General features: G+C 37.6%; 4 protein-coding genes across 4 annotated transcripts; 3 read left to right on the top strand and 1 right to left on the bottom strand.

Moving 5' to 3' along the window:
• On the top strand, positions 1,620–2,547 carry LOC104791497 (putative deoxyribonuclease TATDN1). The gene is made up of 6 exons (XM_010517405.2): positions 1,620–1,689; positions 1,809–1,829; positions 1,938–2,038; positions 2,129–2,186; positions 2,268–2,311; positions 2,410–2,547. Exons 1-6 carry the CDS (start codon positions 1,668–1,670, stop codon positions 2,530–2,532), a joined length of 369 nt encoding a protein of 122 aa, XP_010515707.1. The 5' UTR covers positions 1,620–1,667; the 3' UTR covers positions 2,533–2,547.
• Positions 3,332–4,760, top strand: LOC104791492 (syntaxin-122-like). The gene is made up of 2 exons (XM_010517399.2): positions 3,332–3,980; positions 4,176–4,760. The coding sequence occupies exons 1-2, from the start codon at positions 3,404–3,406 to the stop codon at positions 4,628–4,630; spliced, it is 1,032 nt and encodes a 343-aa protein (XP_010515701.1). The 5' UTR covers positions 3,332–3,403; the 3' UTR covers positions 4,631–4,760.
• Positions 6,558–8,841, top strand: LOC104791488 (putative deoxyribonuclease TATDN1). Its single transcript, XM_010517397.2, has 12 exons — positions 6,558–6,627; positions 6,747–6,767; positions 6,876–6,976; positions 7,067–7,124; positions 7,206–7,249; positions 7,348–7,428; positions 7,548–7,618; positions 7,717–7,827; positions 7,930–8,012; positions 8,154–8,370; positions 8,462–8,545; positions 8,649–8,841. Exons 1-12 carry the CDS (start codon positions 6,606–6,608, stop codon positions 8,716–8,718), a joined length of 963 nt encoding a protein of 320 aa, XP_010515699.1. The 5' UTR covers positions 6,558–6,605; the 3' UTR covers positions 8,719–8,841.
• On the bottom strand, positions 8,742–10,231 carry LOC104791491 (RNA-binding protein CP33, chloroplastic). Its single transcript, XM_010517398.2, has 4 exons — positions 9,750–10,231; positions 9,566–9,667; positions 9,175–9,483; positions 8,742–9,092 (listed from the first exon to the last, which is right to left on the bottom strand). Exons 1-4 carry the CDS (start codon positions 10,185–10,187, stop codon positions 8,952–8,954), a joined length of 990 nt encoding a protein of 329 aa, XP_010515700.1. The 5' UTR covers positions 10,188–10,231; the 3' UTR covers positions 8,742–8,951.

The following is a 13,080-nucleotide window of genomic DNA, read 5'->3' as shown; positions in this document are numbered from 1 at the left end:
CATACATGATGTTCTGTTATTGTTTCTTTAATAAGCTCTGGAAACTCAAATCAATGTTTTTTTGGTGAATAAAATTTTACTTTTATACATCATTTTAAAAAAAATGACTTAAACAAAGATTGATTATATTCTTTCTAATGTACGAATTCAAACATATCCGTCTTAATTTTCATCGGCGACTAATACTAATCTAAATTTGTAAAATCTTCCACTTTGCCTTAATTTCAATACATCACATTCATAGCCTTCTCCTGGTTAAGTTAGCCAAACCGTCCGGTTTAAACAATCCCAAACCCACCGAGAAATTGCAACAACAACACCAACATCAAAATTGTATTTTTCTTGTGAGACTCGATCATCAGCAGCATAAAAGAAAAAAATAGATTGCGGTTTTTTCAGATTTCCCGTACACAACTACACATCATAAATGGTTCAGTTAAATGGTACTCGATGCGGTTTAGTTAAAATGGATTTGTTAAATGAAAATGTGTTTATGTTCGCTCAGCTCACAAGAAAACCCGGTTAGCGAAACCTTATTGACAAAAGCAGCAACCTTAAATTTCAAAACAGCGTTGTAATGGGACTTTTCTTAACATGTTCGGTACGTAATAATCTATATAATGATCACACACGTAACAAACAATATTCCGATCAAAGATTTTTTCTTTTTGGTCAGCTCTTCTATCTTCAGACATGAACAATCTTCTCTCCCGCTCGTTTAACCGCTCCATCGTGGACGATTTGTCTCAGCCGCACTCACACAGCATTGAGATGACAAAGGCGAAAAACTCCGACGGAAGCTGTCACAGTGGGATTAATCTCGACAAGTTTTACCACGACGTAGAGGAAGTGAACAAGGACCTTAAAGAGCTAGATATGGCTGTGTTGGTTGTTCACCAGGGTGAACAGCTTGATGATATTGAAGGCAATGTCAAACGAGGTGCTGACCGTCTTGTCAAGGGGCGGTTTTATCAGAAGAACACGTGGAACTGGACTTGCTTTGCAGTTTTGCTTTTGATTATAATGGTGGTGTGTTGGGGGGTTCTACTATTGGTGTTCGCTTTTAAGCGTTACGAGATCAGTAATGATGGTGGAGATGGAGGTTCGCCCCCTCAAGCTTCTGTGGCTCAAGATCATCCTTATTTAGTGGTGGCGGTTGTGGTTCTAATTGTGGTGTTTTTCGTTAAGCATTTTGTAATGGTATATGTTGCAATACAAGAAAAGTCCACATTACTAGCAAGAGACTCGCTATAATACGTTTTGAATAGCGTTTTCATATATGGTAGCTATATATGTCAGCCCCACTTATGGTAGACAGCACCTACAATAGTGTTTTCTATGTATGTTATATAACATCAATAAACCGCTTTGTTATAGCACATTTATATATATTTTCTTCAAATGCAATAATGAGTCTTTTTAATGCTACAATAGTTGCTTCAACCATAGCTATTTATAAATGATTTTATTTAATTTCTTATAGCTCATTTTAATGTTGTAGCGTTACAAAAATGTTGTATTCATAAAATTTTACTTTTATACAAAGGAAAAAAAATATAAAATTGACTTAAACAAATGGGCTTCGGGACAAGCCCATTAGTAGCAGAAGGATTAAAAAAAAAAAAAGGTTGTGTGCTGTGTTGCGTTGTGCCATTGTCTGTCTCGCAATGACGTCGTTGAAGATGATAGGCAAGTCAAATTTTGGGAAACACTTCTTCGATTGATTCTCTTCTTTCTAATGTAGGAAGATTCTGTTGTAACTTATCTGTTGTTTCTTTTTGCTTTCTGATGTGTTTCTGTAAGATCAGACATAGCCGTTAACTGCACAGGTTAGTTGAGGCATTTCCACAAACACTTTGTGATCATATCCTTCTCTGGATCAAATTATTGTACTGAACATATGATTTTATTATTTTTTTGGGGTCTAATTGAAACAGATGGGATGTTCAAGGGACTTTACCATGGGAAGAACTGTCATGTTCCCGATATTGCCACTGTCTTGAACCGAGCTTGGTCTGCTGGAGTCGATAGAATCATAGTTGAGTCACTGTTATTGATCTCTTTTTTGTTTGAATGATTTATAAATGATAGAATTTGAGTAATTTCAGATTCCAATTTTTATGAACAGGTGACTGGTGGGTCACTGGAAGAATCAAGGGAAGCTCTTGCAATTGCAGAAACTGATGGTTTTGTTTGTTTTTTTTGTTTCTCTCATAAAGTTTTAATCTTTTTATAAGTTTTTTGATGGTGGATGTGCATTTTTTCAGGTAGGCTGTTTTGCACTGTTGGTGTTCATCCAACTAGATGCAATGTCAGTTATTTTTTTTTTTTGTTGTTGTTGTTGTTTTAAAATACTCAAGACTTCTGTTTGGATTGTTCTTCAATGTCATTTTTTTGTTTGTCCATCAGGAGTTTGAAGAGAGCGGTGATCCAGAAAAGCATTACCAGGCTCTATTTTCATTAGCCAAAGAAGGAATGCAGAAAGGGAAGGTGCTAGCTAATTCTTATAATCTAGTAGATACTTCGAATTGATGGTTTCATATCGTTTTCATATTGATAGCAATCAAAACCATTAACAGAACACTCTTTTTCTNTGGTTCTAGTTGTGGTGTTTACTGTTAGGCCTTGGGAGAGTAATGGTGGTGGAGGTGGAGGTTCGCCTCGTCAAGCTACTCCGGTTCAAGCTCTGCCACCGCCACCTCCGTCTGTGAACCGGCGGTTGCTTCGCTAAATCTTATGAGCTAGGTTCTCGGTCTATGCATTGTTGGCCTATTTATGTTTTGAGATTGTTTTTGATAATTATCTTTTGCAATGGTTTTTTTGTTGGTTCTGTAANTACTACTAATCTGAATTTCTAACATCTTCGACTTTGCCTTAATTTTCAATACATACATCTATATGTATACATCTAACATTTTCAATAATTTTCAATTCATAGCCTTATCCTGGAAAGTTCTGGTCCGGTTTAAGTTCAGATATTCAAATAAGTTAACCAAACCGTTTGGTTTAAGCATCCAAACCCACCAACTAAGTAATTGCAGCAACAACATCAAGAACTGTATTTTATTATGAGACTAGGTCGTGAAATTTGACCGAGTCAGCAGTCAGCACACATTAAAATTTCTGGTACTCGACGTGGTTTAGTTAAACTAACTATAATGGTTTAGTTAAATGGATTCGTTAACGTGTTTCGGTTCAATCACAAGAAAATCCCGGTTAGGTAAACTTTATTGACAAAGGCAGCAACCCCTAATTTCAAAACCGCGTTTTCAATCGGACTTTTCTTTACATGTTCGGTAATAAACCCTATATAACACGTAACAAACAATATTGTGATCAAAGATCTTTTTTTTTCTCAACTCGCTTTTGAATTTTCCGTAATCTAAGAAGATCTTCTTTAGCCATGAACGATCTTCTCTCCCGCTCGTTCAAAAGTTCCGTCGCCGACGGTTCATCGCCGCCGCACTCACACAGCATCGAGATGCCAAAGACGAAAAACCCCGGCGGAACCGGTCATGGTGGGAGTGGGACCAATCTGGCCAAATTCTACCACGACGTAGAGGAAGTGAACGAGGACCTTAAAGAGCTCGATCGTCTCTGTCATAACCTCCGATCGGGCCACGAGCAGAGCAAGACGCTTCATAACGCTATGGCCGTGAAGAAGTTAAAGGAGAAGATGGACGCTGACGTGTCTGCTGCGCTTAAGACTGCGACGCGCGTGAAAGGGAACCTCGAGGCTTTGGATCGGGCTAATGAAGTGAACCGGGGTTTACCGGAGTGTGGACCGGGTTCGTCGTCTGACCGGCAAAGGACTTCGGTGGTTAACGGGTTGAGGAAGAAGCTTAAAGATGCTATGGATAAGTTTAATCGAATGAGAGAGACAATCTCGACTGAGTACAGAGAGACTATTATGAGAATGTACTTCACCGTCACCGGAGAAAATCCCGACGAACATACCGTCGATCGCCTCATCTCCACAGGTAACAATTTCTATAAAAAATCTTTTTGTTTTACTTCAAATTTTAAATTCTAAACGTTAGAGAGCACGAAAATAGCGTAAGTTGTTAATAATCGATAATTGTAATTTTTTGGAGGTTTAGTTTATAATTGGGAATATTTTAGTTAAATTAGTAATTATTTTGATGAGATTAATTTTGTAATTAAAAATTTTGCAGGTGAGAGTGAAACGTTTTTGCAAAAAGCGATACAAGAACAAGGTCGTGGTAGGATTTTGGACACTATCAACGAGATACAAGAGAGGCACGACGCGGTGAAAGACATTGAGAAGAGCTTGAACGAGTTGCACCAGGTGTTTCTCGATATGGCTGTGTTGGTTGTTCACCAGGGTGAACAGCTCGATGATATTGAAGGAAATGTCAAACGAGCTAACTCGCTTGTTCGGTCCGGTGCTGACCGGCTTGTCAAGGCACGGTTTTATCAGAAGAATACGCGCAAGTGGACTTGCTTTGCCATTTTGCTTTTGATTAGTATTGTGGTTCTAGTTGTGGTGTTTACTGTTAGGCCTTGGGAGAGTAATGGTGGTGGAGGTGGAGGTTCGCCTCGTCAAGCTACTCCGGTTCAAGCTCTGCCACCGCCACCTCCGTCTGTGAACCGGCGGTTGCTTCGCTAAATCTTATGAGCTAGGTTCTCGGTCTATGCATTGTTGGCCTATTTATGTTTTGAGATTGTTTTTGATAATTATCTTTTGCAATGGTTTTTTTGTTGGTTCTGTAAATATAATGCTTCAGACAGATTTTATTTTTGTTTGATTATGAATTTTTTCCATGAATTACATTATGATTAATTCACACATTTCACAATCAGCTAAAAATTAGTTTGACCGTCCTTATAATCAAACAAAATTTTACATTCTTTCCAAAAATATATATATCAAAACAGATGTGTTATGATATATCTATATATCAAAAAATTTACATTCATACATGATGTTCTGTTATTGTTTCTTTAATAAGCTCTGGAAACTCAAATCAATGTTTTTTTGGTGAATAAAATTTTACTTTTATACATCATTTTAAAAAAAATGACTTAAACAAAGATTGATTATATTCTTTCTAATGTACGAATTCAAACATATCCGTCTTAATTTTCATCGGCGACTAATACTAATCTAAATTTGTAAAATCTTCCACTTTGCCTTAATTTCAATACATCACATTCATAGCCTTCTCCTGGTTAAGTTAGCCAAACCGTCCGGTTTAAACAATCCCAAACCCACCGAGAAATTGCAACAACAACACCAACATCAAAATTGTATTTTTCTTGTGAGACTCGATCATCAGCAGCATAAAAGAAAAAAATAGATTGCGGTTTTTTCAGATTTCCCGTACACAACTACACATCATAAATGGTTCAGTTAAATGGTACTCGATGCGGTTTAGTTAAAATGGATTTGTTAAATGAAAATGTGTTTATGTTCGCTCAGCTCACAAGAAAACCCGGTTAGCGAAACCTTATTGACAAAAGCAGCAACCTTAAATTTCAAAACAGCGTTGTAATGGGACTTTTCTTAACATGTTCGGTACGTAATAATCTATATAATGATCACACACGTAACAAACAATATTCCGATCAAAGATTTTTTCTTTTTGGTCAGCTCTTCTATCTTCAGACATGAACAATCTTCTCTCCCGCTCGTTTAACCGCTCCATCGTGGACGATTTGTCTCAGCCGCACTCACACAGCATTGAGATGACAAAGGCGAAAAACTCCGACGGAAGCTGTCACAGTGGGATTAATCTCGACAAGTTTTACCACGACGTAGAGGAAGTGAACAAGGACCTTAAAGAGCTAGATATGGCTGTGTTGGTTGTTCACCAGGGTGAACAGCTTGATGATATTGAAGGCAATGTCAAACGAGGTGCTGACCGTCTTGTCAAGGGGCGGTTTTATCAGAAGAACACGTGGAACTGGACTTGCTTTGCAGTTTTGCTTTTGATTATAATGGTGGTGTGTTGGGGGGTTCTACTATTGGTGTTCGCTTTTAAGCGTTACGAGATCAGTAATGATGGTGGAGATGGAGGTTCGCCCCCTCAAGCTTCTGTGGCTCAAGATCATCCTTATTTAGTGGTGGCGGTTGTGGTTCTAATTGTGGTGTTTTTCGTTAAGCATTTTGTAATGGTATATGTTGCAATACAAGAAAAGTCCACATTACTAGCAAGAGACTCGCTATAATACGTTTTGAATAGCGTTTTCATATATGGTAGCTATATATGTCAGCCCCACTTATGGTAGACAGCACCTACAATAGTGTTTTCTATGTATGTTATATAACATCAATAAACCGCTTTGTTATAGCACATTTATATATATTTTCTTCAAATGCAATAATGAGTCTTTTTAATGCTACAATAGTTGCTTCAACCATAGCTATTTATAAATGATTTTATTTAATTTCTTATAGCTCATTTTAATGTTGTAGCGTTACAAAAATGTTGTATTCATAAAATTTTACTTTTATACAAAGGAAAAAAAATATAAAATTGACTTAAACAAATGGGCTTCGGGACAAGCCCATTAGTAGCAGAAGGATTAAAAAAAAAAAAAGGTTGTGTGCTGTGTTGCGTTGTGCCATTGTCTGTCTCGCAATGACGTCGTTGAAGATGATAGGCAAGTCAAATTTTGGGAAACACTTCTTCGATTGATTCTCTTCTTTCTAATGTAGGAAGATTCTGTTGTAACTTATCTGTTGTTTCTTTTTGCTTTCTGATGTGTTTCTGTAAGATCAGACATAGCCGTTAACTGCACAGGTTAGTTGAGGCATTTCCACAAACACTTTGTGATCATATCCTTCTCTGGATCAAATTATTGTACTGAACATATGATTTTATTATTTTTTTGGGGTCTAATTGAAACAGATGGGATGTTCAAGGGACTTTACCATGGGAAGAACTGTCATGTTCCCGATATTGCCACTGTCTTGAACCGAGCTTGGTCTGCTGGAGTCGATAGAATCATAGTTGAGTCACTGTTATTGATCTCTTTTTTGTTTGAATGATTTATAAATGATAGAATTTGAGTAATTTCAGATTCCAATTTTTATGAACAGGTGACTGGTGGGTCACTGGAAGAATCAAGGGAAGCTCTTGCAATTGCAGAAACTGATGGTTTTGTTTGTTTTTTTTGTTTCTCTCATAAAGTTTTAATCTTTTTATAAGTTTTTTGATGGTGGATGTGCATTTTTTCAGGTAGGCTGTTTTGCACTGTTGGTGTTCATCCAACTAGATGCAATGTCAGTTATTTTTTTTTTTTGTTGTTGTTGTTGTTTTAAAATACTCAAGACTTCTGTTTGGATTGTTCTTCAATGTCATTTTTTTGTTTGTCCATCAGGAGTTTGAAGAGAGCGGTGATCCAGAAAAGCATTACCAGGCTCTATTTTCATTAGCCAAAGAAGGAATGCAGAAAGGGAAGGTGCTAGCTAATTCTTATAATCTAGTAGATACTTCGAATTGATGGTTTCATATCGTTTTCATATTGATAGCAATCAAAACCATTAACAGAACACTCTTTTTCTTTTATGATTAATTTAGGTGGTAGCAATTGGTGAATGTGGATTGGATTATGATAGGCTTCAGTTCTGCTCTGTTGATATCCAGAAGAAGTAAGTTTGATCATAAAAATGGTATATATCGCATGTTTAAATTGTTTTGTTTTCTTCTTCTTTTAACATTATCTTCCACATTTGCTTCGTTGAGAAAGGTATTTTGAGAAGCAATTTGAACTAGCATATGCTACAAAGTTACCAATGTTCCTACACATGCGAGCAGCTGCTGAAGATTTCTGTGAAATTGTTGAGAGAAACAAGAACAGGTGAACATGCCAGGCTAATGTTTTCTCGATTTGGGTTTAGATAAACTTCCTGGATTGCTTTTTTTAGTCATCTTAACTCTATAGTCCATGATTCACTATCAGGTTCACTGGAGGAGTTGCTCATTCATTTACTGGTAGTGCATTGGACCGTGATAAGCTTCTCTCTTTCGATAAAATGTACCTTGGTAAAGACTTTCACTATTTTCCAATAAAAACTACGCCTTTAGGCGCTAGCTCTCCTTGGCTTTTATAGGATCACATTTGTTCAGAATATCTTGAATTACTGTTCTGGTCTTTTATTTTGTTGTATGTGATTCTATTGGCAGGTGTGAACGGTTGCTCGTTGAAAACAGCTGAGAATCTTGATGTAATGAAAGGAATACCAGTAGAGAGGATGATGATCGAAACAGACTCGCCATATTGTGACATCAAAAACACACACGCCGGAATGAAGTTTGTAAAATCGACTTGGCCTTCCAAGAAGAAAGAGAAGTATGATCAAGAATCCCTTGTCAAAGGTCGTAACGAGCCTTGTTTAGTTCGGTGAGTGAATCATTGAAAAAACCCTTTGCCAAATCCTTAAAATATTATTCAGTCTCTGGCACACTTCTTAGACACTCATTTTCATCTCCAGGCAAGTTCTTGAGGTGGTGGCTGGCTATAAAGGACTTGGTGATATAAATCAAGTTAGCTCAACCTTGTACCACAACACTTGCAGGCATGTTCTCTCTATTTCAGTTTCACATAATTTCGTCACAGAAAACAAAGAACTGTTCTTATGTAAATGGTTTTGTCCTGATGGCTTGTCAATATTTCTGCAGGGTCTTCTTCCCTCAGGATTTGGATGCTGCTGCAGATGCTATGCTTTCCGGGCACAACGAGACTGACTAGCCAGTAATCATGAAAAAAATTGCAGTTTACTGGAATCACGATATGTCGTTACATTACACTATTTATGGATTTAAACGCATTACAACACATGGTCTCTTGTTTTCTATCTCATATATTGCCTTATTCTTAGTAGAACACAACAATACATTTATAAAGACAACAAAATTTTCGCTTTTGGCCCTCGTGCTGATCAGTCTGAAAACTTATCCGGAATCTATTGTGCTGTTGCTTCTTCATGTACTAACGTTTGTAAGCACCTCATTACTCTCTAGACTGGCCTCTTCAGTTACTCCTTCTTCTACATTTGGAGGAGACACAGTGGGCTTCTCTCTCTCTGAAGCCAAATTCAGCCTCAGCGCTCGTCCTTCAACTTCCTAAAAAACCAAACCAAAACCAAAACTAATAAGTCTCAAACCCAAATCACCCAACCAAACAAGGAAGGAGAAGAAGCCTTACAACTCCATTCATTGTAGCCAAAGCAGACTGAACATCTTCCCCTGACTCAAAAGAGATGAAACCAAATCCCCGAGACCTCCCAGTGTTTCTTTCATAGATAACTTTAGCACCAAGCACACCAGGTTGATCACCAAACGCATCTTTTAGACCCTGTGAGGTTAAGTTCCAACCAAGGTTTCCTGCATAGATCTTGTGAGGACTGTCTACATAACTCCGGTTATTATCACGGATTTTGGTTCTCATTACTTCTCTCTCTCCACCTCTTGGCACCTCCGGGAAGTTCACTTTCACCGTTCTACCACCAATTTGCTACAAACTCAACACGCACACAGAGAAGAGATCATTCTTCAGAAGCTAAAACCATCTTTGATCAAAAATGATGAGAACTTACAGAAGTGTTAAACATCTGAATAGCTTCTTTAGCTTCTTCAATGGTTCCCATGGTTACAAATCCAAACCCTCTGCTTCTATCAGTGACTTTATCATAAACAATCTGCAACAAAGAACACAATCTTTTCACCTTAACTTAAACTCTCTCCAAATCAAATCGATACTTTGATAGAATCTCATCAAACCTGAACATCGACGACATTGCCAGCTTCTCCAAAAATCTGAGAGAGCTCAGAGGAAGTGATTGTGTAAGGTAAGTTCCCAACGTAAAGCCTTCCTTCTTCAACACTCGCTTGCGTAGTCTGTTTCTCATCTGCGTCTTCTTCGTCCTCTACTTCTTCTTCTTCATCTTCTACGTCGTCGTCTTCTTCTTCTAGTGAAGCTTCGATTTCGCTCGCGGCTGAGTTAGCTTCGGTATCGGCGGTGCAGAAGAAGCGGTGGCGACGGGTATTCGAATGGAGGATTAGCGAATTAGGGCAACTGGCAACGAGTTTGAAGGATTTAGGTGTAAAGCGATAAAAGAGTCGAAGATTGGAGTGGGAGGTGAATAACGGGTTAAAGGAAGAGGCGGTGGCTGCGGCGGATACAGCCACGGCGGAGGAACAATAATAAGCTGACGACATTTTTTCAAAAAGGGGTTTGTGAGACTTTGGGAGGAGAAAGAGAGAGCGGATAAGATATATTTTATTTATTTATCAACGATTTTTTTTGGAAATTATTTTCCTAAAAATTTACTATTAAGTTATTTTTTTTTTGGGTAAAACTAAAACTTAATAGAGTTACTTTGAAAGTAATTAAATATGGAGTATCATATTACATCAAAATAAAACTAACTAAAAGTGTTGTGAAAAAAATTATTTGTGTTACACTTGACAACATAATTTGTGTATGGAAAATATCTCGCCTTATGTATCTGCAGATATGGCCTTCGTCTTGCAGCAGTTGTGGTTGATTCTGTTACGGGTGCTTATGATAGGTTGTTGTGGATGGAGAGCTCGGATGGGAGGTTCACGGTCCAGTCTGCATATTTTGCCTTAATTAAGGATAGTGTCCAACGACCAGACTTGAGTGTGTTCTTTGTTCGTGTATGGCGGGTTATAGTTCCTGAGGGAGTGAGACTGTTTCTTTGGCAGGATGTTCATCAGATTCTAATGAAGAATATGGAGCATAAACGGCGTCATTTATCTGATAATGGCATGTGTCAAGTTTGTAAAAGTGGTGAGGAGATGATTCTCCACATATTGCGTGATTGTCCTGCTATGTCTGGAGTTTGGAGCAGGTTAGTGTCGAGACAGCAGAGAGGTGTTTTCTTTACACAATCTTTGCTTGAGTGGATTTATGAGAATTTGGGAAATCAGTTTGTTGTCGGAGGTACCCCATGGTCTATATTATTTGCAGCGGTGGTTTGGTGGGGTTGGAAGTGGAGATGTGGAAATGTCTTTGGTGTTGTGGGCAAATGTCGGGATAGAGTGAAGTTTTTACGTGACCTTGCTAAGGAGATCTATCAGGCAAATCAGAAGATGAGGGGAGTTGGAAAGGAGTCTGGTAGGGTAGAGAGGCTGATCTCATGGGTTCGACCAAGGGAAGGGTGGGGTAAGATCAATACGGATGGGGCATCTCGAGGTAATCCTGGTTTGGCTACTGCGGGAGGAGTTCTGCGGAATAGTAATGGTGAATGGTGTTGTGGGTTTGCTTTGCACATTGGTATATGCTCGGCACCATTAGCAGAATTATGGGGGTCTATTATGGTCTGGTTTTGGTGTGGGAGTGTCAGATGAGTTTTGTTGAGGTAGAGGTGGATTCTGAAGTAGTTGCTGGCTTTTTTCAGACAGGTATAGGTGATTCCCATCCTTTGTCGTTCCTAGTGCGTTTGTGCTATGGCTTCCTTGCAAGGAACTGGACAGTTCAAATTTCCCACGTGTATAGAGAGGCTAATCGTCTTGCAGATGGATTAGGCAACTAGGCGTTTTCATTACCGCTTGGTTTTCATTATTTGGATGATTGTCCGCTTGATTTAAGTTTGTTGTTGTTAGAGGACTCTAATGGGACTGCGATCCCACGACAAGTTCGTTTGTAGTTTTTTCCTTTTTTCTTAATAAATTGTAGAGGATCTTAGTCCCCTACGGCCTACCAAAAAAAAAGATAATTCATCTTCGTAAAAAACACTGTTCTCGAATTTAGCGTGTTGCCGTCTTGCCCATAAACCAATAAATAGTACTTGAGCCTCCTAAGCTTGATTACACTGGACACCAAAGTCATAACGCAAACAGATGTTTCCAATGACTCAATGAAGATCATTCTATACTTGCATGAGTAATTCATAGTATAAGATGACCAGAGACAAATGCAATAACAAATTTCTGTTCTGAGATATCTGAAGGATGAGCTTGACCACATAATAATAAGTTATGTGCTTGTTAGATTGAATAGAGAAGGTAAATATAGTTTCAAGAAAGATAAACAAAAGAAAAAAAGAGAAGAAGCTGAAATTAGTTTAAGGTTTTTAAACACATGATGCTCTCGACGTCATCCCAAAGAGTGGTATCTAAAGACCGGGTTCCAGCGAACTTGGGGTGTAGTGCCCCTATAACAACCCCTCTTGATACACCGTTCTTTTCTAGATCGTAAATAGCATGGATTGATGATACTTTAGTTCTATCATAGCTTTCCCCAGACAACCTGAGCTCTCTGCTGCGACCGGTATTGTGCATCAACAATACATCAAAACGGAGGCTCTTCCCTGCATCCTCAACAAGGGCGGATCCACGTTGAAGGGTGTGGAGTCAATTGACTCCTCATTAATTAAAAAAAAAAAAAAATTAGTGATACATATATTAGTTTCAACTTTCAATCATCTTATTCCTCTGTAAAGATATATATTTGGTAGACTTTATTTTTAGTGGTCCACTTCAACTCCTCTTCCTCATCGAGTCCTTGTCTTCAAGTAAGTCAAATTTTCATATCAACTTCTGTTTTTTTTTTTATCTTGTTCTAAGAATATATTTCATATATCTATATTGAAAATTGGATAAAATTCATAAAAATACTAATTTTCCCAATCAAAATTACAAAATTAGTATCTAATATTTGCCATGAGTTGTTAATTATTGTTTATGTAGATTTCAATTTTTTTTTGGTTCTAATGCAAGCAAGCAAATGTAGATTCTAGTACTTTTACCAAGGCCATTGCTTTTGATAGCTTATTAGCTTGACTAGTTTTGATTTACACTTTTAAGTTATTAGAAATTTATTCTTTGCAAAAAAATTTTAATTTCAGGAAAATGCAGGAAACAATAAACAATGAGAAAGTTTTTGAAAGGAAAGATTTCGTTGAGGATACAAAATTCAATCGATTTGTAATTATATCATTAGAACTAGTCTAAACAATCTTTTTTGTTTTCTTTGTATAGATTCTAATTTCAGGATATGAAAACTCGTACAATGGTTTGTAAGATGTTTTATATTTATGTTTTTTTAAAAATTTAGTTATGTTTTCGACCCCGGTAAAAATAATTC

Source organism: Camelina sativa, chromosome 6 (genome assembly GCF_000633955.1).
Source record: "Camelina sativa cultivar DH55 chromosome 6, Cs, whole genome shotgun sequence".
NCBI classification, from domain to species: Eukaryota; Viridiplantae; Streptophyta; class Magnoliopsida; order Brassicales; family Brassicaceae; genus Camelina; species Camelina sativa.
This window is presented reverse-complemented; position numbering and strand designations above follow the sequence as displayed.

Excerpts from the sequence above, each read along its gene's own strand:
- LOC104791492 (XM_010517399.2), top strand. The coding sequence starts at position 3,404 with ATGAACGATCTTCTCTCCCGCTCGTTCAAAAGTTCCGTCGCCGACGGT. Across the intron at positions 3,981-4,175 it reads CGATCGCCTCATCTCCACAG|GTGAGAGTGAAACGTTTTTG; the intron begins GTAACAATTTCT and ends AAAATTTTGCAG.
- LOC104791491 (XM_010517398.2), bottom strand. The coding sequence starts at position 10,187 with ATGTCGTCAGCTTATTATTGTTCCTCCGCCGTGGCTGTATCCGCCGCA. Across the intron at positions 9,484-9,565 it reads TTCAGATGTTTAACACTTCT|CAAATTGGTGGTAGAACGGT; the intron begins GTAAGTTCTCAT and ends TTGAGTTTGTAG. Across the intron at positions 9,093-9,174 it reads TGGCTACAATGAATGGAGTT|GAAGTTGAAGGACGAGCGCT; the intron begins GTAAGGCTTCTT and ends TTGGTTTTTTAG.
- LOC104791488 (XM_010517397.2), top strand. The coding sequence starts at position 6,606 with ATGACGTCGTTGAAGATGATAG. Across the intron at positions 6,977-7,066 it reads CTGGAGTCGATAGAATCATA|GTGACTGGTGGGTCACTGGA; the intron begins GTTGAGTCACTG and ends TTTTATGAACAG. Across the intron at positions 7,250-7,347 it reads TTCATCCAACTAGATGCAAT|GAGTTTGAAGAGAGCGGTGA; the intron begins GTCAGTTATTTT and ends TTTGTCCATCAG.
- LOC104791497 (XM_010517405.2), top strand. The coding sequence starts at position 1,668 with ATGACGTCGTTGAAGATGATAG. Across the intron at positions 1,830-1,937 it reads CATAGCCGTTAACTGCACAG|ATGGGATGTTCAAGGGACTT; the intron begins GTTAGTTGAGGC and ends TAATTGAAACAG. Across the intron at positions 2,039-2,128 it reads CTGGAGTCGATAGAATCATA|GTGACTGGTGGGTCACTGGA; the intron begins GTTGAGTCACTG and ends TTTTATGAACAG.